Source organism: Rhineura floridana, chromosome 8 (assembly GCF_030035675.1).
Source record: "Rhineura floridana isolate rRhiFlo1 chromosome 8, rRhiFlo1.hap2, whole genome shotgun sequence".
In the NCBI taxonomy this organism is placed as follows: domain Eukaryota; kingdom Metazoa; phylum Chordata; class Lepidosauria; order Squamata; family Rhineuridae; genus Rhineura; species Rhineura floridana.
This window is the reverse complement of record NC_084487.1, coordinates 110,260,764-110,286,142: the sequence shown is the minus strand read 5'-3', so window position 1 is coordinate 110,286,142 and position 25,379 is coordinate 110,260,764. Positions and strand designations below refer to the sequence as shown.

At 39.4% G+C, this 25,379-nt stretch overlaps 1 protein-coding gene across 7 annotated transcripts in view; it reads right to left on the bottom strand.

The window, feature by feature from the left end:
- Nucleotides 1-25,379, bottom strand: part of SRPK2 (SRSF protein kinase 2) — a 227,170-nt gene that overhangs the window by 150,462 nt on the left and 51,329 nt on the right. The window contains exon 3 of one of the 7 annotated variants that reach the window (XM_061640424.1): nt 5,394-5,457. The exons of the other annotated variants lie outside the window; for them this stretch is intronic. Within the exon in view, the coding sequence (XP_061496408.1) occupies nt 5,394-5,431 (38 nt within the window). The 5' untranslated portion in view covers nt 5,432-5,457. The remainder of the gene's footprint in view (nt 1-5,393; nt 5,458-25,379) is intronic. 7 annotated transcript variants of the gene reach the window in all.

Genomic DNA, 25,379 nt, shown 5'->3' with positions numbered 1-25,379 from the left:
TGCAGCATTACCAAAGGAGAGCAACAAGCCACATTAAGAGCAAGAAATCCCCTCCACTATGATTGAAGGATGCAGCTCTATGGTGGGTGCAGCCCTCAGGGAGCCAACACCATTATCTACTTGCATTGAGAGGACTATATTAAGGGTACTTCTAGTTGTCCTACTCTTTGTGGGCCAGGGGGTAACTGCAACACCTACCCATTTCTTAAGCTCTCTTGCAAAATTTAGATAAACATATGAATGCCAACTGGTAAGGTTTTTGGGGAACTGGTAAGCCTGTACTTATTTGCAGGGATAATTTGCTACCAACTTCCAGCAGGCATGCAAAAACAACAAAAAATCTTAGACATAGAAACATGTTGAACGCCCCCCTTTACCATTAAGGTAACAAACATCTTTTGGAATTCCCTTCCCTTAAATATTAGCCAAGAGGTGCTATCTCTGTTATCTTTTCGGTGCCTACTGAAGACCTTCCTCTTTCAACAAGCCTTTTAAGTAGAGACCTTATCCCAGTCTGCTTCTGTTTGGAATTGCTTTCTAATGTTTTTTTTAAAAAAACAAAAATATGCTTATCATTGCTTTTCAGAAATAATACAAAAATATTTGCAGTATGTAGCCAACAAGGCCTACTTTGTCACCTCTCTAGCAATAGGGTATCAAGAAGTGCAGAATGTTTAAGATGTTTTTAAATATTTTTTTTAAAGAAGTTTTTAAGATGTTTTGCTTTTGAAATGTTTTAAGATGTTTTGTCCTTTGTTTGCCATCCTGGGCTTTTCTGTGAGTAAGGGCGGGATAGAATAATAATCTTTTGTAGACACCTTTTTGGAGTGGAGGACAACCAAAACAGTATGTATTATTTCAGTGGTTTTCAACTCTTTTTAAAAAGCTAAAATTCTTTTTACTGAGTTTCTCAACTTGACAAAAAAGTAATACAAAACAATGATGCAAAATAGGTTAACAAACAGATCGTGTCCAGTTTTAAGACCAAAACATACAGCACAACCAAAGGAAACAAAGGGCAGTGGTTCCCCAACTTCCCCCCACACACAAATCACTTAAATTGCTTAGGATCTTGATTGATCACTTAATGATTTTCCTGCCTGTTGTAGCAGTTGTAATGCGCTGTTGGTAGATGCTATATGATTTTTAATTGTATTTTTATTGCTTCTTTTACACTGCTTCTTTAACATTTTGAATTGTATTTTATTGCTTCTTTACATTGTAATTTATTAGGTTACAATATGCTTTTATTTCTTATACTGTATTTTATTGGATTATAATTTGCATTCCACAGAATTCTAGTTGTAGTACAATACAATATAAAAATAAACAATAAAAAAGAAGCAGTAAATACAATTAAAAATCAATATGAATATTTAATGCAGACATGTTGTGGACCACTTGAATGAAGCTACTGGACCCACTGGTGGTCTATGGAGCACAGTTTAGGAACTGCTGCACTAGGGTATAAGTAAATAAATATGCCTTCAGCCAAATGGGTCTTTCCAAAAAAATTGTTAGGCTAAGGAGGAGCTTAGAAAGCTATGGTTAATTATTAGTATGTTATATAAAGTGGTTCCAAACAGGATAAAAAGTGTTAGTTTGACCAAGTCTATAGAAAGCCAAGCTTGATGAGTCATTTTCTCAAGGAGAGCTAGGTGCTGTCAGAGAGTCTTGTAGCTGACATGGATCAGGCACCTTCTAACTCTGTGCTTACAAAATCGAGGCCTTCCAAACCCAATGTCCCTTTATCATATCCACTGGGTCACCACTTAGGTGCATTTCCTGTTAGAATGCACCTAACAACGCAGTCCTGTGCATGTTTACTCAGAAGAAAATCCAAGTGTGTTTAATAGGGCTTACTCCAAGGTAAGTGTGCATTGGACTTCAGCCTAAATGTGGACTGCAGCTTGCAATGTGGCAATCACAGGATTGATAGCATGTATACAGTGATATGGGCTAGAATATTTTTAATGATGGACATTTTTCCAACGATCTATTTTTCCACAGAAATTTTTCTGTTTCATAAAAATAATTTCTAACATAATGGATACAATGCTAGTAAAACCAGACAATTTCAGGCGACTATCCCTGCAAAGCATGCATTTATATTATTGCTTTGGGGACATGCTAAAATTAGTATGCTATTGGTTTTCAGTGTCTTCATTTTTTCTTAAAATTTAAGAGATGTAAGAGGCATGTATGCTATTGATTTGCCATGTCTTGAAATATCTACAAATATTCCAATAAAGGTATATTTGGATTTATTCAAATATTGCATATAAATCACAAAAAGGTCCAGTTTGAATGAGCAAGCATATCTGTGCACACTGCTAAAATCATGCCTCACCCGCTGTTCTTCCCTTTCCAAGTGGGAAGAAACAAACCAGATTGCTGGCTTCGCACATGTGGACTTTCACACATGGCTTCTTCTCATGGATAATTTGGAGAGAATGAACAAATACTGGTTTACATACAATGATAAGTTTCCTCCCATTTGGGAAAGGGAAGTAGCCTGGGCACAATTTTAATGAGATATGTCAATTGGACCCAAGTGTATTTTTTGAAAATTCCAATGGAATATTTCAGTTAACCTACTTTGGCTATTAGAAAAACTTTGTATTTATACAGCATGTAAAATTCATGTGGTGTATTTTTAAATTTTGTTTACTAAATATAAGCCAGGCATGCTAAATCAGAGTCCAAACCCAATGGGTATAGGACATCAAAGGCACTTCTGGAAAACCCCATCGTTGCATGATCATGCATCTGTATACTGTTCCAATTAATAAGAGTTTAAATGAAAGTGTGAATAAACATGATTGCACATATTCACATGAAGGCATGGAGAATGTGCATGAAGTGGCCACAAGAACAGGGTTTCACACACTGTCCAGTCTCCAAGTGATGCTGGTGAATGTGCACAAGCCAAAAATGTCTACCTCTAGAACAGGAATGAGGAACCTGTGGCCTTTAGCCAGCATGACCAACAGTTATGGAGGATGAGAGCTGTAGTTCAGCAATATCTAGAGGGCCACAGGTTCCTTGCCCCTGCTCTAGAATGTTTTAAAGATGTTCAGTACAGGCACAGTTTTTTCCATGTGTGTGCCTGCAAAGAGACCACAAAAAATCCTCTTTGATGCTGTCATCTTGTGCAAAGTCTCCACACCTTCATTCCTATGTGCAGCTTTCCTATGTGCAGCTTTCAGTGTTTATACTCACCTTACACTAACCCCAACTTTAGGTTTCCTACTTGCAAGCAAATAATAATAATAATAATAATAACAATAACAATAAATGTTGGTGTACCTTTCCTAAGTAATTTATAAATGGCATGAAGATTTTGAAATAGTGTCACCTCCTGTGGTCAGTACCAATATATATTTTAACCCACCCAGGCCCAATCCAGAAAAAGTTGGCCTCACTTAGGTGTAGTTAACTCTCTCTAGACTGAGGCACTGCAAAGAACACAGGCATTTGCCATTCAGTCATTTTTATAAAGCCCAAGTTTATATAATTGTATCAAAAGGCTAAATATAGCTACAAAAATACATCTAGCATTTTCTGTTTAACCATAGCTAATTCATAGAGTAGTCATCTTTTAACATTTACAGTTTGTAAAGGTATAATTATATAGTATATTAATTTATATACATATTATGATATATGCTGTTGCCTCCCTCTCCAAAAGGACATTTTTAATGGTCCATTAGCACAATGTCTGCTCTTGAATTTCCTTCCTCCTTATCTTATTATGTGCATTTCTGCATCGAGGAAGATTAACTCCAATTAGATGCCAGTTTTCATCCCAGAGTTAAAATATATTTCTGAACAGCATGAGCTATCAGCTTTTTCATAACGTACTTATTTATCAAACAACAATGCTCTTATTGGCTATACCCCAGTATCAGTGCTATTCTTTTAAAGAGAAAACCTAAAATCATAGCTGGCATTCTTTTCCTGAGCTATTTTCATCTCCAGCCTCTTCCCTTGCGTCATCACCACCACCATTTTATTGGCATAACATTTATAGCTCATATAGAACCAGGTTAGGGATGGAAGGACTAAATACAACCCAGTTAGCATTTTAATTCTGAGTTTCTATTTCTATGGCAAAACAACTAAACCCTTTCATTACATTCCTCTATTCTGAAAATGAACCCTTCAAAACAAGAAAATAAATGTGCCTTCCTTGATCCCCTACTCCACCCCACACACCATTTTATGCATTATTCCTTGCTGTGAATATGTTGTATTTTTAGGCAATCCTTGTTGATTACTATAACATGTTCTCCCTTTTTAAGTTTACAAATCCACTGAAATGGTTCCTATTTTAAACTATACTAGGCACACAGTAGAGGCTCTATTTTAATTATATGCTCTCTATCCTCCTGATTAGCAAAGATAAATCTAGCGCATTGGAATTGTGTTTCTTTATGTACATATTGATGAATATTCAATGTAAAATTTGCATTTAGGCTTACTGAATTAATAATTATACCCTCATCTCCAATAAAAGAAATAGCTACAAAATGTTGATTTGAAATGAAAAGATTAATATATTTTTAACAACAGAACTAGTGTTGATACATATGAAATATATTTTATTTAGTATGCATTCTAGTGTTAAAAATTAATCTTACAGCAAGGATGGTTGAACAGGTTTGTTACCCATGCTGCACACCAGGAAAGCCAAAAGATTACATAAATAATGTAATATTAAAATTACTTATGAACATTAGAAGCAGATTGACAGTAAAAATTGACAGGTAAAATGATTGCTCTAAAAACACTTGTGAGTCATTTCGTCCTTACCTGCAGGCATGAACCATTACTGCATGCAGTGACTGCTCCATTTCCTAGCACAGACTTGAAGCAGCATCACATCTCTCACACAGAATGTGACTAATTCATAGGTTTGCAATTCCTAAGCTATTAGCAAAGGACACTCCCTATCAGCACAACATAATGCTTTTAACATATTCTATTTTCTCCTAGCTTAAATTCAAGATCAATGCTATTTTTAAGTAATATTATTCTCAACATCCATATAAAAATCTAACAATCTGGATGTAAAAATCAAAATGCTTTTGGGGTGGAAACACACACACACACACACACACTGCAGCAACAGTATAAAACACATATGTACCAGATGGCTGTATTACGGATTTGCACACTGCACAGATTGGATCTCATTTTTAAAAAATGAAATAATAAGCATTTGCAAGTGTCACAAAGCTTAACCAGAAACACAAATTCAGTTGATACATTATAATGACAAGCATGCAATACATCAACACAATTGGCAAAAACTTGACAGGAAAAATACCCTATACTGCGTCTTAGCATTACTACACCATTAATTGTTCATGCAGGAGATGTAGCTGTACCTTTCTGAAGAGGACGACTTCTCAGAGTTAACTGACATCAGCAGCTCAATCTTCTGCTTGATTTCTGGAAAAATCAGAAAATATTCACAACCAAAAGACTGCCTGCCCTTGTTTTCCAATGCCTTATTAGAGAGAGATCTTTCCCCCTAAATCCCCTTTGTTCCAAATGAAACCACAAGATTCACTGTACTTCTGCAGAGGCAGATTCTACAGTGCTATAAAAGAAAAAGCTCCAGAGGCATCAGGCCTTGCTAAACTATGCACATGACTGTTTATGAAAGCAGGAAGTACCATTTCTTTTACACAGAGGGGTGTTTCCTCTTTTGAGGTTGAACAGACATTTACCAGATGATTCTTAAAACAGATTACATGCAGAGACACATTCCAGCTACTGCAAAAAAATCTAACAAATGGTTTATGGAGTTATACAGCCAGACAGCAAGAAATCTATTTGTTATAAGATGTTATCATTTCAAGAGATTTCAGAAAATGTTTTTTAATCCCTGTCATAAAGAAGGTGTCTCCATGTTAATATATGGACTGGAAATCATGAGCAGTATTAAATAATCTGAAATTCTAAATTGATAGGGCATCATAACATGAAAGTAAAAAAAGTATTTTTCTTCCTCCTGAAGTTTTCCCTCCTAATGCTTTCAACCAACAAACAACACCTCTATCAGACCTGAGCTGGCATATTTGCCCAAGCTGAAATGGTATGACCACACCAACCGATGTTAAAAGCCAGATCAATTTTACTCCTTTTTCTGGGATGGGAGCTGCCATGCTATCTGTGATTTCTTTCCAAATGCTGTGTTTTCTTAAGCAGTTCTCATTAGTTTTATGACAACTGTGTGAAAACTACAGCATTCACTACACTTTTAATATTTATGAAATATGCTTCAAATATTAACAGCTTTCTTACAAAACATACTGAGGCATCCAGCAACAACTCAATAAGCTAGAGACCAACAATTAACAAAAAATGATTTTCAGCAAGAAAAACTTACAAATATTACATGCACAAAAAGAGAACTAATACACAAGTCTAAGTGCCAAATAGCACATTATGTTAGAGTTTAGTGCAGCACAATTATTTTTTATTTTTAAAACAGAAGCAGGAGGATGACAATTGGAGCTTTAGGGGGTCAGGGTTAATTATTTTCTCCTGTGCAGTGTTCCCAATTAAAAAAAACCCTATCCCCTCCAAGCGATTTAGTATAAGAGCAAATGCTATTGATACCGATGGCAGCAATCCTTCCATGTCAAATATAAGCGGGGGGGGGGGGTTTCCACCAGAACACAGCACAGGAAAGGGTTAAACCCAATCCTGATTCCCCCAACAGCTGCTTTTCTAAAAGTTAAAAAACAATTACACAATGCCATACTATCCATTTAATGCAACATGCACTTTGGATCCAGGTGGGGGATAAATGGCTAGGTAGCAATAGTTTTTTTTAAAAAAAAGAAGACAAGTAGTAACTATCAACTAATTATCAATGTGAAAATGGTGTCAAAGTTCAATGACATTTTACTGTTTCAAAGATTCAGGAACAGTCACTGCTCAATGCAACACTGCACAGGCCTCATTTTAGATACTATGTTTATTTATTTATTTATTCAATTTGTATCCCGCCCTTCCAGCAGGAGCCCAAGGCGGCAAACAAAGCACTAAAACACTTTCAAACATCATAAAAACAGATCTTAAAATACATTAAAACAAAACAGCATTAAAAACATTTTAAAAAAAAACTTTTAAAAAGGATTAAAACATTATTAAAAAACATATTAAACAATTCTGACACAGATGCAGACTGGGACAGATCTCAACTTAAAAAGCTTGTTAAAAGAGGAAAGTCTTCAAAAGGCACTGAAAAGATAGCAGAGATGATGCCTGCCTAATATTCAAAAGGAGGGAATTCCACAAGGTAGGTGCTGCCATACTAAAGGTCCATTTCCTATATTGTGCATAACGAACCTCCTGATAAGATGGTATCTGCAGGAGGCCCTCACCTGTTCAGTCCCAGGTGTTACAAGTTGAATGGTAGTAAGCTGGAAAACACTAATAGGAAGGCTATATTAGTGGTCTAGGCTTCAGCCCATTCCAGGAAAGGTTGAAGGAACTAAGTCTGCTTAACTAAGCAAGACAGGAAACTAGCCTTTAGATTTCAATTTTTCTCCCCCCCCTACCCCACTCCAAAGAGCAACCAAGCAATGGCAGAAACTGTGGATTCTCTTTCAGAAATGATTAGGCTTCTTTGTTATTGGAAAGCTCAAAGGACACCAACCCGGAACCCACAAAGGCCTTCTTTGGTGTTCCCAAGATGAACCATAATCCCTAGATTCCCTGTTTTCATTTAAAAAGAAAAAACCCCAAGTTTATAGCATTTTTAGACCCCAAGATATGAGGCAAAACATACACCAGACTTTTCATTTTTGGTGAGAAATTAGCCCACTCCACCCTTTCAGTGTTTGACTTTGCCATCCTGCTAGAAAAATTCCTCTGGATGCCCATGTGTGAAAGACAGGGCAAGAGAAACTTGGGAGAGGGAGAAATGTACATCTGGTTTGCATCCAGGCCTACCCCACTGAAATCTGACTTGGAGCCACTGGTGTGTTTTTTTCCATTGTATTTAAGGTGAAACTTAGAACCAAAGCATTTCATAAATTGGATGACAGGTAGCACGGGTCTGCGACATTACTAGGCATTACTCTGCAACATTACTAGGAGATTACTAGGCATAGCTACTCAAGTGAAGATGTCGCTTCCTGGCACTACTTAAATAGCATCAGGGTGGCCTCACTACATGCGTGGGAACTGTAGTCAAAACAGCAACGCTGTTACTCACGATAAAGTTATCAGTAGACCTAGAAAAACCTGAAGGTTTGCAGAAGTGGTCCACCTAAAACCCTTTAAAAGCTCATTCATTTCAGTGCAGGATCATTAAGCTCATTCTCACCTCTCCAACTGGAATCACAACCAGGTTTACTTGGAAATACCACATTTAAATGGGACCTAAATCCAGGTAAGTATGCTTATGATTGCTGCTTTAAATGTACTCAATTTTGACTGGATAATGCTCCATATTTCCAGCAGAGCTGGGGGAAAAGTAAAAAGTATTTAACAAATGATCAAGATGATGATTTGCTGTGGAAAGTGATAGTTTAAAAAATTATGCCCCATGCATATAACACCCTAAAGGAGTGATTGTACCTCATGACTGTTATATGCTTAAGAGTTTCAACAATTCTGCAACAAGATCCAAAAATAAGAAAATGTTCATAGGCAATAAGAAAAGGTGATGGTGATGACTCATTTTTCATAAGGTGTTCTTTATGGTTCTATAACAGATTCCAACATTCAGTAAGAACAATCTGAAGAGAAATCTGACCTATAAAATAGAATATGCACTGATGTTGTAAGAATCAGATACAGAGAAATATAGAAAAAAATTAAGTGCTGAAAATATGTGTTCAAAAGTTTATTACTTTCTGCATAACATAGCACATGAAGTAAGAATTTCTGAAGCAATATGGAATAAATGAAGCTGTTGATTTTGCTAAAAATATTCACCAATAGGTGAGATCCACACATTTTTACAATTGGCAAGTTTAGTCAAAGGTTCAAACAAACAGCAGTAGTTAGCATGTCATAATCGTGCTCACTATCTTACTGAAGTACCTTAAAAGCGGATGAGAAAAAAATAATGCTAGCTATGGAGCTCTGAAAATAAAGTTGAGATCTATTGGTAAGTCAAACTCTTAGGCACACAAAACCATTCAAAGGTTGTACTCCACAAGTAAAAATTAACATTAAAAACTGTCTTTGAAATAGATACTGTGCAGATAAAGTACAGGTAGCAGACATATTGCCACATGGGCAAGGCCGCTCATATAAATGATTGTTGCTTCTTTCATAGTAAATATACAGGTGATACATGCAGGGCAAAGAGATATATAACACACTGCTGACATAAAAATTAGTTGGACTAGCATCTATGTATTTTCACCTCCCTCAGGCAGGGGGAAGGCCCAAGTGAGAATATGATTGGTTTCCAAAACTAAACCTGTAATCCTAAACACACTTACTTGGAAGTAGCCCACTGAAAAAGTAAAACTTACTTGTGGGTAAATGTGCTTAGGATTGCATTGTAAGCATGCATAGGATCATACCATAAATTAACAGTAGCCAACATGGGTGCCCTCCAGATGTTTTGGCTACAACTCCCACTGTTCCTAATCATTGGCCATGCTGGCTGTGGCTGATGGCAGTTGGAGTCCACAACATCTGGAGCACAACATGTTGGCTACCCTTGCTGTAAATGTATCACAGATACATCAAGGGCTACTACTGGATTCTCAAAATCTCAAGATACAAAAAAGTAAAGCAACATAGATTAATAAAATGACAGAAGAGATTGCTTTTGTCATTCATTTAAAGGCATATTCAAGGCTAAAACTATATAGGGAAACTGTATTTTATTTAAGATACTTTTAATCAACAGTTTGCTTACCAAGTGGAGATAAATAATTAGTTTGGATAAACTTTACTGCAAGCAGAAACTACATACAGAGGAGGGGGCAGGAAAGTATAGGGGCACCAATCCTGCCTTCAGGCCTACCAGATGCAGGCCTACCAAATCCAGTGTATAGGCCTGAACCACAAGGTCTGTCCCCAGATTATATGCAAGATATTGTTTATGCAGTTCAAGTTTACAGCCCTTGGCCTTACAAAAATATTACACCTGCACATGGATGCTTGGGGGTGCAGAAGCAAAACAGGAGCAGTTGGTAGATGAGAGGCACACCCTCACTTCTCTGCAAGTGAGGGCCAAACTAGACATGACATTTGTCACTTAAAAAAACACCTAAGCAACACAGGGGGGGGCAAGTTAGATGGGAATTGTGTCATTTCCCATCTAGGAGGGAGCTTTAAGCTTTTTCCCTCAGCATAAATGCAAGGAAGGAGAGGTAATTCCAGTTGGGACCGCAGTTGGGACAAAGGTTTAAAACCAACCACAGACCCAATCCAGCTCACCTTCTCGCCATACTGGTTAAAAAAAATTTAAATTATCTATGCAAGGACAAACTACATGATAAATGTTGAATTTGGTTTGCCCTGAGAAGCTTCTAGTAGAAGCTACATGTAGCGGGAAATTCCTACTGTGCAAGTGATGGACAGGCACTGTACAAGGGCTAATCACTGTGGGGATAACGTTTCCCTAAATCTGAACTACCCAAGTGATATCCCATGTATAGTCTGGGAATTGGTTGTGTGATTTCAGGTCCACACGCTGGATTTGATGTACAGTCATCTGGAAGGCTTGGAGTCTGGAAAAACACACTCGGTGGACACAACAGAAGGGCATCATTTCACTTCCTCACCATGCACAGCTTCTACTTTCTGAGAGATTTGTCCAAAGATGCCCAACATAATAGTTAAACAAAGCAATTCCATGAAGTAGTAGTATTAAAAAATTATACTGGATCACATTAATGGTAACTTTTTTAAAAACAAAAGAGGTTCACAAACACAATATAAACACCTACTTTTCCTATTGTTTCTCATGAGGTATTAGCAATATACCATCCAAACAGAAATACTTAACTTCATCCTCTCTTAAGTTGCATTTTAACAAATCTCTAGAAAGCTGGCAACCTAGCCTCAGATATGGCACTCTCTTCCATCCTAAACATGAACAAACATTTTAAAGCAATTACCACTGCTGATATATTGCTGGTTCATGACCTCTTCTTCAGAACATTCTCTCTGCTTAGTACTTGCTCTCTTTTCCCTCTTAACCTTCATGCTTGGCTTGTTTTATATAATCCCATATGCTTTTATACTGTGAATTTATAAATTGCTTTTCTATTTTAAAAACAGATACTCCAAGAGACTTACAAAACAAAACAAAATGTAATTTTAATCTTACAAGATACCAAGCATCATTACCAAATATACCATTGGAACTAAAACAGTAGCAGCGTGAGTACATAAAATAAAATTCTGACCATCCATATCGAAAGAAGATTATAAAAATGTTTTCACCTTCTACTGCAAATTATTTAGGGGATTTCTGAGCAGAGAGTGACTGCATATGAGCCATCAAAGAAAGAGCTGATGCTAGTTACCCACAAAACCTAATCTAAATGCTAAAAAACAATAAAATCAAGCAAGATAATTGATTTGCCAAGCTAGAGTGATAGTTGAAAAGAAAATTAAATAGTCAAAACTGCATGACTTTCACAATCAACTTCATTATGCCTGCCAAACCAGTTTCTAGAAGCACAGCCTCATAAAATATGGGGACATAGATTAGTTTTGCAAAAATTCACTCACCTCATTGTCTGTGGCAAGTAAATCTTCACAAAACTAGGTGATCTCTGACTATGCTCTTCCCACACTCAAGAGAGAATGAAAATGTGAATAATGCTGACTTCACCTGGCTGGGCAAAGGCAGCAGAAATAGCCAGAGACATAATACCAGCTTTCATTCGATCTGTGCAACATCACTATCAAGGCTGTTCATTGGATTCATTTTCCCACCCAGAATGAAGAACCATTAACTTGAACTGGGGCAGAACTTTTTAAAAACAGCCATTCTTAGTACTGTAAAATGAAAAAACAGCACAACAGTAATTGTTCCTGCTCCTTGAAGCTCACTTCCCAACTTCTAGAACCAAGCAGAGATGCACCAGGCTAGAAGGGGGTAGATAAAGGGGAAAGAGGTAAGCTGGCATATGACAACCCCCTCTCTCAGCAATCTTCACCTGCATTTTTTTAAAAGACCATACTAATGTCATGAGGTACAATAAATATTTTTAATTTTTTTAATTGTTTGGCCAGTTTTCTTTGTATAGTGTCACAGTTTTACTGTTTGTCACCCTGGACTACTATGGGAGGAACAGTGGAATAGAAATTAACAACTAACTAATCAATTAATTAGTGGGAGAGTCTATATGGTCTTTTTAAATTCAGGTCTGCACATGCACTTATACATAACTGCACAGACAGCTATGTGCAAACAGTGGATATATCTCCCCAGATATCACCCTCCAAGTTCCAAAAATACATCTGTGGTCCTTTTTGCTGAATCAGGTGTTGTGTGTCAGATCCAACATAATGGCTAGAGGGGCTGCCTTTTCCTTATTCGCACTCATTCTCAGTCACTGAGCAGCATGCAGTCTGCATCTGACTCCTGCCCCAATCATCCCTGAAGGAGGCAACCAACCCCAGAGAAGGTAAATAACAGAACACCATTCCCATAAGGGGGGGATGGTAAAGGCAGAGGCAAGCAGCTATCAGAAGCTTTTGGTACCTCCTTCAGAAACATTGTTCCACATATCTCCTGCCATTGCTAATTCTCCACCTCCTACTGTTTGTTACACTGCCAGTTGCCTCCTCTCATTGCTTCTCTCCGTGCTCATGTATGCCTAATTCCCCCTTTTCTATGCTGTCCCAGCCAGGGCAAGTAGCTCAGCCTGCAACCTGCACTTGTTCCAGGAAACAACCTAGGCAGAAACAGTAGTTACTGAAAATAAATGCACAATGAGAAGTAGGATCCAAAATACCAACTGCTATGTCATTAATATGACCATTGGAACGAAGGGAATAAAATGAAGGATAAAACTTCTTCCCACAGATTCACTGTAACATCAAAGATAAGGTGAGGAAAGTGGTGTAAAGGGTACATAACCAGTCCTGCAGGACTGAAACCACTCCACCAAAACAACAACAACTGTGCTGCTGGTTCACACGACATAAACAGCAGTAGTAAAATGCAATAAATAACAAATGGCATAAAACTAGTCTGAGAAATCCCAGAATAAAGGGTCAGAAGTAGCTGTATTAACACAAGTTAGTTTGGGTATTGTATGCATCGCAAGGAGGCCAAAAGTAGTAATACCAGGGGGAAGAAACTAGTGTAGATTGACCCAAGGTTATGCAAAAATCCAACAGCAAAGCCAAGAACAAAGAATGGTTACCAGTTTTAGATAATTACTCCAACATTTCAAATTATTGAAGTAGTTATTCACTAATAGGCAAAAAACCTTGCGGTTTAAGAACCTACCTATAACCAACAGAATTTCTATCAAACTTTAAAAAGCAGGGAAATTGGGCAGCTATAGTGAGTGCACCAGCGGAGCAGGAGACCTGACCTCCTTTCTGAGATATTGTACTGCCCTACACATTTGCAAAAATGCAAACACAATTGGGATGGTCTTTCACAGTCCAATCCACTTCTTGTGTAGCTTGGAAGAATTGGTAACAAGATGGAGAATTCCATTTTTGTATGTTTGTTGGTGTTCTTACTTTGCTTCTTTCCTGTGTTACTACTGTTTCTACAGAGAATCTAACCTAGAAAATTATATTTCTCTCATTATTCAGCCTAGAAATCTGTGTCAAATTTATTTTTATTAATTTCAAAGCCTTTTTATTGGTCAATGTCATATGATGGTGAAGATAGCCTTTTGTGTTTCAAACTGGAGGTTATGTTCTATTTCGGGTCCATCAACAGTTGAATCTGAAACTGCAGTTTGATGTAAAATCTGACTGATTATAATATGTTGCTCCTTAAGCAATGACTCTAGCTGTTGGAAAAAAAGAAACTTGGCTTGCCCAAGATGCATATGTTCAGCCTGTTATGCTTAAACCACTCCACTTAAGGAAAGGTGGGCATGGTCAATTAAAAACATAGAGCACACCTAGAAATTTGCTAGAATGTATTTCACCTCCCACTGTTTTATCTTGTGCAAACTGAGACACTCCTCGTGTCCATTGGAAACTATTCTGCAGAAGAGTCAGTGCCGTTATTCCACAATTGCTTTTGGAGGTTTTTTAGTGTTGTAAAGTGTTACTGTACTTCACATATTCACAGAAACAGAAGCAAAAGAAAATGATTTCCAATAGGAAACTTCACTAAAATTGCAAAGTAAACCAAACATACTTAAAGTGACTATCTGAACTATATCAACTGTTTTAACAATGTTGCTTCCTTCCTGCTAAAACAAGATCAGGACAGCACATGTCTTTTCTGTTATATGAGCTGACTGCAGGTGTTGCCACCACTCACCATATGCTCAGAGGCATGTTACCAAATTCTTCCAAGCTACACAGCAAGTGGATTGGACTGTGAAAGACCAACCCAAATTGTGTTTGCATTCTGACAAATTTGTAGGGCAGTCCAATATCTCAGAGAGGAGGCCAGGTCTCCAGCTCCCCTGATGTATTCACTATAGCTGTCCAATTTCCCTGCTTTTTAAAGTTTGATAGAAATATCTGTGGGCTATAGGTACATTCTAAAACTGCAAGATTTTTTTTGCCTATTAGTGAATTTCTCTGCTTTTTAATCCGGGAAGTAAGAAGTGGCATCCTGTGCAAGTTTGTTGAGAATTGATTGATCATTTGCATGCTTATTGAGTTCAATGGGATTTACTCCCCTGCAATCATGCTTAGGATAGGTGAAACTGACCACAGGGGAGGGGAGGGAGGGGAGGGAGGGGAGGGCGGGCAGAGGAGAGGAGGGGAATGGGAGCAGGCAGGAGTGGGAGAGGAGGAGGAGGACAGGTTTGATCATTTGCATGTTTATTGAGTTCAGTGGGATTTACTCCTGTGCAATCATGCTTAGGATAGGTAAAACTGACCTGGGGGGAGGGAGGGATGGCTGGTGTGGACAGGGAAGGAGGAAGAAGGAAGAGGGGAGAGGAGGAAGAGGGGAGAGGAGGGGGAAGGAGGGAAAAGCCAGTTCTGATCATTTGCATGCTTACTGTGTTCAATGGGATTTACTTCCATGCAATCATGGGTAGGATAGGTAAAACTGGCCATGGGGGGGAGGAGGGGGAGGGGAGGAGAGAGGGGAGAGAAAGAAAGGGGAGGGGGAAGGAAGGAAATGGAAGGGGAGGGGTGAAAGAAGGGGGAGGGAAGGGGCAAAAGGGAGGTGACAGGAAGGAGGAGAAGAGGGAAGGTTTGATCATTTGCATACTTTCTGAATTCAATGGGATTTACTCCCATGCAATCATGCTTAAGATGGGTAAAACTGACCATGGGGGAGGCAGAGGGGAGGGGAAGAAGGGGATTGAAAGGGTATGGGGAGGGGAAGGGAGAGGCAAGGGAAGGGGGAGGGAAGAGCCAAGAGTGAGGGAGGAGGGAGGAGAGCAGGTTTGATCATTTGCATGCTTGAGTTCAATGGGATTTAGTCCAGTGCAATTATGCTTAGGAGAGGTGAAAATGACCTGGGGGGCAGGGAGGGGAGGAGGAGAGCAAGAAGGGGAGGGGAGGGGGAGAGAGGAGGGGAGGAAATTGGGTGGGTTGGCACTGGGCAGAGGGGAAGCCCCTTTACTTTCCAAAAGGACAACACTGTGAGCAGTATCATTGCGTTTCAGGGTTTCCCCCACCTCTTCATTCTACAGCAGGCACATGTAGTCTCCCACCCAAATTTAAACCAAAGCTGTCCCTGGCCACATCCACACCAGACCTTTATTTCACTTTAGACAGTCATGGCTTCTCCCAAAGAATCCTGAGAAGTGTAGTTAGTGAAGGGTGCTGAGAGTTGCTAGGAGATGCCCTGTTCCCCTCATACAGCTTCAATCAGAGCAGCTGACTGTGTTTTTAAATTGTTTTTAATTTTAAAATTGTGTTTTTAAATTGTTGTTTGTGTTTTAAAATTTGTATATTTGTTTTCATTGTTTTTAATTGCTGTAAACCACCCGGAGAGCTTCGGCTATGGGGCGGCATATAAATGTAATAAATAAATAAACAAACAAACAAACCAGTCTGGCCACTAAAGCTCTGTCAGGGGAATAGGAATCTACTCTCAGCACCTTTCACAAACTACACTTCCCAAGATTCTTTGAGGGAAACCATGACTGTCTAAAGTGAAATGAAGGTCTGGCGTGAGTGTGGCCCCCTGATTAGCCAAGCCAAGCCGCTGTGAGTCTGGCTTTTAGAACACTTACAGTTGGTTCTTACTGAGCATGCCCGGGCTTATCACTGAATTCAATGCAAACTTTCTTAAATTGATTAAAAATCAGCCAGGCATTTTTTTAAACTCTTAAACTACTGATGAAGGTCAGAGTACGGGGCAAGGTCAGTAACAGGATTACAGGTACTCTGTGAACATGGCTGATTTTTAATTAATTTCAACAAATTATGAGAACTCTGACTGAAAAAAGTTCAGCAGAGGTCTGGATTTTTTTCCTCTCCTTTTACACTTTGAACTCTTGATTCTCTCTGAGTGTTTTATATATCGCCATGAAAATTTAGAGGGTTGTTAAGCAAGCATTTCTGAGTTCAGGACTATAAGTTTTGTAATATTTTGTTTTGAAATGAGCTTATGGGAAGCAGCAGTATGGCATGGGGAGATATTTTCAATTTAACATTGCGGAAAGCGAAAAATCCATGCTGGCTATAGTATACAGCCACTCTTGTGGCTGTATAATACTTCACTTCTTAAATGGAAGGGGAAAGCAGCACAGAAATGGTCAGCTTTACAGACAGTCCCTACATAAGGGTAAAGGAGCAGCATAGAGCCATGGGAAATTATTTTCTAAGCCAGCTAGGGCTGGACTTCAGGGCCAAAGTCCAGGTCCCCACAGCCCAGCTCCCCCCCCACAATGACCCAAGAGTGACAGGTGATGGGGGCAGCAGGTCCTGCATCAGCATCTGGGTTTTTAGATGGATAGATATAGTTACAGATAGTTATAGTCTGGGGGCATGCATGCCTCACCAGGCACGTGCATGTTTACAGATGATCAGTTTATTATGTTGTTTAAATGTATCATCCTTTCCACAACAAAGTGGTGCTTATTCCCAAATAAATATGTTTAAGCATCAGGGCAACAGAAGCATTTTTTCCTGTACTGAAGATGGTTCAAAACTATACATACTCAGAATATTTCTTGTCAAGAGTTGTCAAACTGTTTTGGGCTTGTTTTTCACTTTAACGTATCAAGCACGTTGAAGCAGTTGTAAAGTATAAAATGGGGAATGGGAAGATGTTTAGTTCTGTGCTTTACAACTAAAGTAATGTACATGGTGATCTAAGGCAGAAGGGGGGAGGTAAGACCTTTAATTCCAGAATCTAAATTACCTAGCCGTCCACTAATCACATCATTCCATACCTCATATTTGAATTTTATTTTATTTTATTTTTAGTTAATTTGAAGGATTTATAATCTGTCTTTCATCTGAAGGTCTCATCTAAACCAGAGGTAGCTAACATGGTACTCTGACTACAACATCCATTAGCCCCAACCGATGCTCTGGAATTATGGGAAGTGTAATTCAAAACAACTGGAGTGGCTACCCATGATCTAAACCAAAATTAAACAATAAAATTAAAACAGCATAAAACAAAATGCAGCCTTAAATTACAAATAAAACTAGCAGCAGTGGCAGAAATTCAAAAGCCCAATAAACCTCACCCTTTCCTAAAGGTCTGGACATAGAGGTGCATCTCACCTGCCACTGAAAATGTCATAAGTAGCTTCCACTGTTGGAAACAGGAATGTCACATTAAATGGCACCTTGGTCTGACCCAGCAGGGCTCTTATAATTGGAAAATGCTGTGACTACAGGGATATAAAAAATTGTATTAATACCTGATCTATGATGGCTCATTCACATGTACAAGTCACCACCCAAATGATGAACATGCATAAACCATTCTTCAAATGTCTGTAAAATATTGTTTTCCCCTTTTTGAAGAATTAGCATATACCGACTTGAATAAGGGTAATTAGATCGGTAACCAAGATATCTCCAGATGGACAACCATGCATAATACATAGTAAGGCTCTAAGAGAACTTGGGAGTGTTTGATTCCTTTTCTGATGCAATACACTTCTATGGATCAAGTGAAATATAAATAATTAGCTTTACCTAAGAACATCTCAAGGAATATAGAGCTGTTTTTTGAATTTCCCATGATTCTTGAGCTCTGAGAACTGAATGTGCTTCCATATTGCTGTGGGTGTCCTTCTCCCCACCCGTTTCTTCCTTCTATCTTCCTCCCCCTTTCCATATATCCTTTCTCTTACTATTCGGTAACCATGTGAATACTTCCTTATCTTACCACCTTGTCTGAGCAGTTACTGACAAACCACCCTTTTATTCATTGAATATATTGCGACATCAGAAGTGCTGAGGGCAGGTGTTGTAGGCCCCCACAAGCAGGCCGTTTGGTATATGTATTGGAGTTGCCCCTAAGGTTATTGATGTTTGCATGAATTGGAACATTGTAAATCATGCTTAGCCTAGATCTACATCATTAAATCATTTGGTTGTGGTTTATATTCTGTCCTTATAGAAGCTCTCTTTAAAAATTGTTTTATGGGTTCAACAAGCTTCATTGGTATTACTGTGGAACAAAACCTTCATTCTGGCCGTCTGCAAGGAGGCAGGTTCCTTCCTCGGGGGAGGACGAAGCACCCCAGCATTGCCAGGTTTTCCTGGAGAAGGAAGTGCGGTTTGGTTTCCTTGTCAACGGAAGATGAAGTGAACAACTGAACATCTCCCCAGTGCAGGACTGAGTGGGACTTCTGAGTGGGACTGTCGCCAGCCGCTGTTGCTTGCTACGGATATCTCAGGAACGTTGCTTCGAAGGGTGAATAACTTTAATAAGCATCTAAGCTAAATACTATGATAAAACGGTGATAAATGGCACTAACGAGGAGCGTAAGGAGGGCTTTGGGGATTTCTCTGCAATCTTGGCCCTTGAAGAACAAACGGAAGAAAAAGAAAGCTAAAAATAAGATCCAGCTGTGTCAAGGCCGTTCATCGCCAACTCAACAGCAAGCGTTTCAACAACCCAGGGATTTAAAGGGCCAACAACAAATCACTCAGTTTTTTGTCTCCCCTAAGAATGGAAACCTTCAGAAGAAATCATCTTCTTATAACATCTCCTCAAACCACGATTGGTCTATTTCACATATCTCGGCTAAGGACTTTAATATAACTAATGTCAATTGTGCTCCGAGTCTGGCAGAGGAAATAGCTGCAGTGGTCTCGCTCACCAATGAGTGCTCCTTCCATCGAGACAAGCTTAATCTACAAATTCCAGCCCAAACAACTCAACCAATTAGTACTGTGGCGGAAATTAACGATAATACTGATGAAAATAAGCTACATCACCAATTGGGGTCTATAGACTATTCACTCAAAGAGGGTATTCACTGCAATTTGTCAGTGTTTCCTCATACTCTACAGGAGTTAAGCAGCCTCGGTCTGACAACAGGGGAGCTCCCCCTAGAAGAGAGGGAAGAACGTACCGGTAATCAGGCCGAACCGGGCCAGAATGCAGAAGAAATCAGTCCTACCGGGGTGGCTACTTATGCTTGCCTTTGATTTAGATGCCATGAAGACCTCTCTTCTTGAAAGCAACCGGTTACTAACATCAGTAGTTAATATACCGTATATTCCGGCGTATAAGACGACCCCCAACTTTTCCAGTTAAAATATAGAGCTTGGGATATACTCGCCGTATAAGACTACCCCTCTTCCAATGCACACCAAATAAAAATTAAAAAAACAGATTTGCTTGGATTGGTCAGCTCTCCCTGCCTGCCCAGCCCTCCCTGTCTCCAAGACTATCAGAGCGGTAGCACAAACACGCCTCTTTCACCCGTCTGGCCCTCCCTTGTATCCTATTACCTCCTTCTCTGCCTCTCAGATCTCGCACATGCACACCTGCGCCGCTTCACTGCAGTCCTCAGGAGCGAGATCTGAGAGGCAGAGAAGGAGGTACGGTAATAGGATACAAGGGCGGGCTAGACGGGTGAAAGAGGCGTGTTTTTCTGGGCACAGCGCCGCTCTATCTCTTTTTTCCATACCCCAGGCGTCCCGGACGCCTGCAGCTTGTTCTGCCCTTCACTTACACCTTCCTGGTGAGACGCCCCCTCACCTCGTCATCAGGACAGCGTTAAGTCACTTCTTTCCATGAATCCTGGTGAGTGGATTTTCTTGTACCGTACTTGTACAGCGCCGCCCTTGCTGCTTTCATACGGTCGCCACATACGGCGGGGATGCGGCCGCAGCCATTTTTGAGCTCCCCCCACCATATGCGGCGACCGCAGATTCTCCAGTCCGGCTCGGAAGTTTCAGCACCCGCCCTATAATACGACACCCGGAGTATAAGACGACCCCCGACTTTTGAGAAGATTTTCCTGGGTTAAAAAGTCATCTTATACGCCGGAATATACGGTACTTAAAAACAAGGAGCTGGCTGTTCCAGCTAATCAGCCTCCTACCTCTTCTTCCCCACCCTCGCATATTGAAGCGACCTCTGTAAATAGTAATTTTAGGGTAATTAATCCTTCAAAATATATATATAAACAAAAGTACAATTTAGTACGGAAAAACAACACAAAAAAATCTAGTAATGTCAAAAATTATAAACACCCTCACAGGAAAAAAATGAATTTTAAGAAGCTGTTTGCGCTCCTGGAACAAACCTTAACTTCAAACAATCATTCTGATCCATCCAAACTTTTAGTTTCATCTCCTCGGAAATCTGGTGAGGGTCAGAATGTATTGGTTACGACAACCAAAGGAAATAATTTTTTATCTGACCTATCATTCAATTCCTTGAATAAGGACCATTTATCTTTTAACATTTCCTCCACTTTTCAGAATGGAGCTCAAGAATACTCTGAACATCTTCAAGATCCATGGACTGATATACTGCTGAGACCCCCTTCTCCACCTACACCTAAGTTGAACCAACGGAATTTGGTTTTGGACCCATTGCAGTTAGTATTTGAGAATTTTCCAAAACCAATGGGTTTATTACCCCAATGTGATCTTATTTTCCATTTCTGCAACCTTTTAAAACCAAAAGTGGTGTTGTCTTCTTCAGATATTTTTCAGGTCCAATACCTATATTTTAATGGATTTAATGGTCGTGCTTTAGTTAGATTCTCCTCCCAATTTGTTGTACAAAGAATGTTATCAGCTAGATCCTTTTTAGACAGCTTAGGAATAACCATGCTCAGGTACTTCGAAAATAGAGCACTGCCAGTAGAGTTGCTCCCGAGATCCACTTGTTCCAGAAATTTTTATCGATCCCAGGCTGGCTCTCTACATATGTATGAACCCCTTATTGACTTTACATCTGAACCACCTGGTCAGCTATTGTCCCCTAAAATAACCTTGATCTACGATTCAGGACAATAGTAATTTTTTCACTCCTGAAGAGCTATTACTTGTTGATACCTTTGGTACACTTCCGGAGGTAAACCAAAACGAGATACTAAACAGATTAGATCGCCAAAAAGCCCATCTCAGTGCCTTAATGAATTGGAAATCAAGTCAACATCTAGTAGAAACGATAAAAACCCCGCTAATGTTAGAGCCAGCAGTAAAGATATCGAACTCAATACAAGCTCTGGTGACACAAGGATTCATAGGACGCCAGATGGGTCCTGATAAGGAGCCTAAAGGTCAGGTCGCTTACCATCAGGTGAAAGAAGGGAATATTGCGGTGAATGACCCCCCTTCTCTTTCTCAAGATGGTAACCAGCTGGAAAACTCACCCTGTTATGAGCTTGCTAAACATGCGAAAATTGACCCACCAGGGTATTGGGATAGAATGCGTTATCTGGAGGTGGCGGAAATGGGGATTTTAACATATCCCCCTGAGTCCAGAAACCCTCAATGCCCAGTTCCTATCCAGAAAACTGCTCTTGTGTCTACTAAGACAGTAAACACTGTGAATAACCGTACACGACTGACACCGGCATTATCAACCTCAAATTTTTTATGTTCACCACCCAGAGAGCTGTTTGCTAGTCGGGCGGTATATAAGCTTAATAAAATAAATAAAAATAAAAATAAATGGTTGTATTGCCCTCTCTGCCTCTATAGACGAGATTACCGCCATATGACAGTTATCCATTTTATCATGGAATGTTAATGGATGGGGTAATAAGAGATATGATACTGATTTTTTAGACTATTTAAACAATTTTAAGGTCATATGTTTACAGGAAACCTGGGCAACCTCCCCGGACACTGTGATCCTTACAGGTTATCATTCTTTCTCTACTCCAGCAGTAAAACATTCGGCGAGAGGCCGCCCTAAGGGGGGCCTCACAACCTTCATTTCAAACACTTGTTCACTGCAGGTTGATTATCTTCCAACTCCTCTTCCTCAATCAATTTTGGCGCTTAGAATTAGAGGCTTATGGGCTGAAGACTTGATAAGTATCAATGTTTACTTTCCTCCCTTTTATGCCATCACATCGACAGTTATTAATGTTTGGGATAAGTTGGAAGAGACTCTTACTCAATATGAGAAGCAATTCCCAAATGATAGACTTTTATCAAGCGGGGACTTTAATGCCAGAATTGGGAATTCTTCGCAATGTAATATAGAATCTTCCAACTGGGTTCCTCCACACCAGAACAATAGTCAATATAGGATTCTCCAAGACCAAAAGATAAATAAACAGGGCCCCCTTTTGCTAGAATTAGCCTTATCACATTCACTTGAAATTCTAAACGGGTCCATAGTGGATTCTTCCCATGGTTCTTTTACGTACTGGTCTCCCCTCGGGGCAAGTTTAATCGATTATATGATAGTATCCCAATCATTGCTTTCGTATATTACTGATTTTAAGGTGGAGTGCAGGACTGAGAGTGATCATTTTCCTCTCCAACTAAATCTGATGACCACTAAGAGTTTTATCCCCCCAATACACCAACAGGGGCAAACAAGGGCTCTGTGAAGAATTCATTGGTCCGAAAAGAAGAGAGATCATTTAGCAACCCAGCTGGGGAATAATCTATACCAATCAATTCATCAGGATGCTTTAGAGGACACTCTGGACCCAATACAGGCTTTTCAAACTATTCTTTTTTTACTTAAACCTATTTTGACTCAAAAGACTCATGCCGCCAGTAGGTTATACTCCCCGCTTTCATGGTTCGATCAAGAATGCAGAGTAGCCAAAAGAAAACTTAGGTCATTATGACGGTTAACACTTAAGTATCCAAGCGACCACTCTTGTAATTCTTTTAAATCAATGAAGGCCTCTTACAGAGGCCTCCTGCAACATAAGAAAATAGATTTCGCAGTATCCCGCTGGCAGCAGCTAGCCAGAGCGGTTTCTGCAAAACAAGAGCGTCAATTTTGGCACTTAGTTAAATTGGGGATGGGTTCGTTTAACCTTATAAAAGTGCAATGAATCCCGACCCCAGTATGGTATGCCCATTTTCATAGACTCTATACCTCAATATCTACTCCTGACTCTATTATACCAGACATTGATATTATGAAGGTCCCAGTGTGGCCCCCAGTTACTACTGAAGAAATTAGATCTCTCATTGATTCTTTGAAAAACGGTAAATCTTCCGGGGAGGATTTTCTCCCACCTGAAATATTTAAGCAATTTCCGGAATGGTGGGCTCCTATCCTGGCACGTTTATTTTCCAGAATCAACGAATCTGGAATTATTCCTGAAGGGTGGAGACGGAATATCATAGTCCCAATTTACAAAAAAGTGACCCTTCTGAAACCTCTAATTACCGCCCAATTAGTTTATTAAATGTGGCGTCTAAACTCTATTGCAAATTTCTTCTACAAAAGTTAGAACAATGGGTGGATTTAAATCAGCTTATACATCCTGAACAGGTCAGTTTCAGAAAAGGTTCTTCTCCGATAGACCATTGTCTAACTCTTTATTTTTTGGCAAAACAGAAAATGATTGGCCCTACAAGACATCTGTATGTGGCATTTGTCGATTTGGCCGCAGCTTTTGATTCTGTTGATAGGAATATCCTTTGGACCAAATTATATAATATGAAAATAGATCGCCGGTTATTATATCTTATAAGGGCTTTATATACTAACACCAATGCCCTGGTAAGAGTAAACCAACATGGAAATATGACGAACCCGATAGCGGTAGAGAAGGGCGTTAAGCAAGGGTGCCTTTTAGCCCCCTTGCTTTTTAATTTGTTTTTAAACAATATTATTTCTGATTTATCTGACTCTCAATACTTCCCTCCCTCTATCGGGCAAAGGAAGGTGTCTGCATTATTTTATGCCGACGATATGGTTCTTCTCTCATTAGTCCCTATCGGCTTGAGAAAGCTGATGAGAAGACTCCAGGATCTCTGTATAAAAGAAAGGCTGAATGTAAACTATGGGAAAACGAAAGTTTTAGTTTTCGGTAAGCGGTACGTTAGACACGACCATCAGTTGGAACAGTGCCGTGTATATAAGTATCTGGGAGTAAACTTTTCGGACACCGTCTCTTGGAAAAGTCATCTGCAATCTATAAAGCTAACTGCGGCAAAAACGGTGGGAGCAATTTTAAAGTTTTATCATCCTGTTGGAGGTAATCTGATTCTACCAGCTATAAAAAAATTTAAGTCTAAAGTAATTCCACAGATTCTGTATAGTGTATCGGTTTGGGGATGGGATAACGAAACTATCTCATCCTTAGAGACCATTCAGACTAACTTTCTTAGGCGTCTATTATTCCTCCCCCCAGGACCTTCAGCTGCAATGCTTCGAGCTGAGACTGGCCTTCCTCCGCTGAGTGCGCACATTAATTTTACACTTTTGAAGTTTTTGAGATCACTTAACACACTGCAGAACAAGGAAATTTTAGATCTTTGCCTTGAACATCCATTTATGCTTAACCTTTGGGGGAGTAAATTAGATGATCTATTACACAGATACCATATAACAACACAGGAATTTAACTCTCTATGTCCAAACAAAAGATTACGTGAGGCTGTTTTCCAACATTGCGAGTATTTAGACCATCTAACTTTACTAAACTCACGAGTGGCCCCATGGTATTGGAGGTTTAAAACTGACCATAATTGCTCTTCTTACCTGACACCCCCCCTCCCCATTAGCTTTAGACATGCATTTACAGCATTACGCTTTTTCACTCTACCTAATGCTGATAGAGAAGGACGGATATCTGGTATTCCAAAGGATCAAAGAAAATGTATTTGTGGCTCTAACGGGGAGGAGG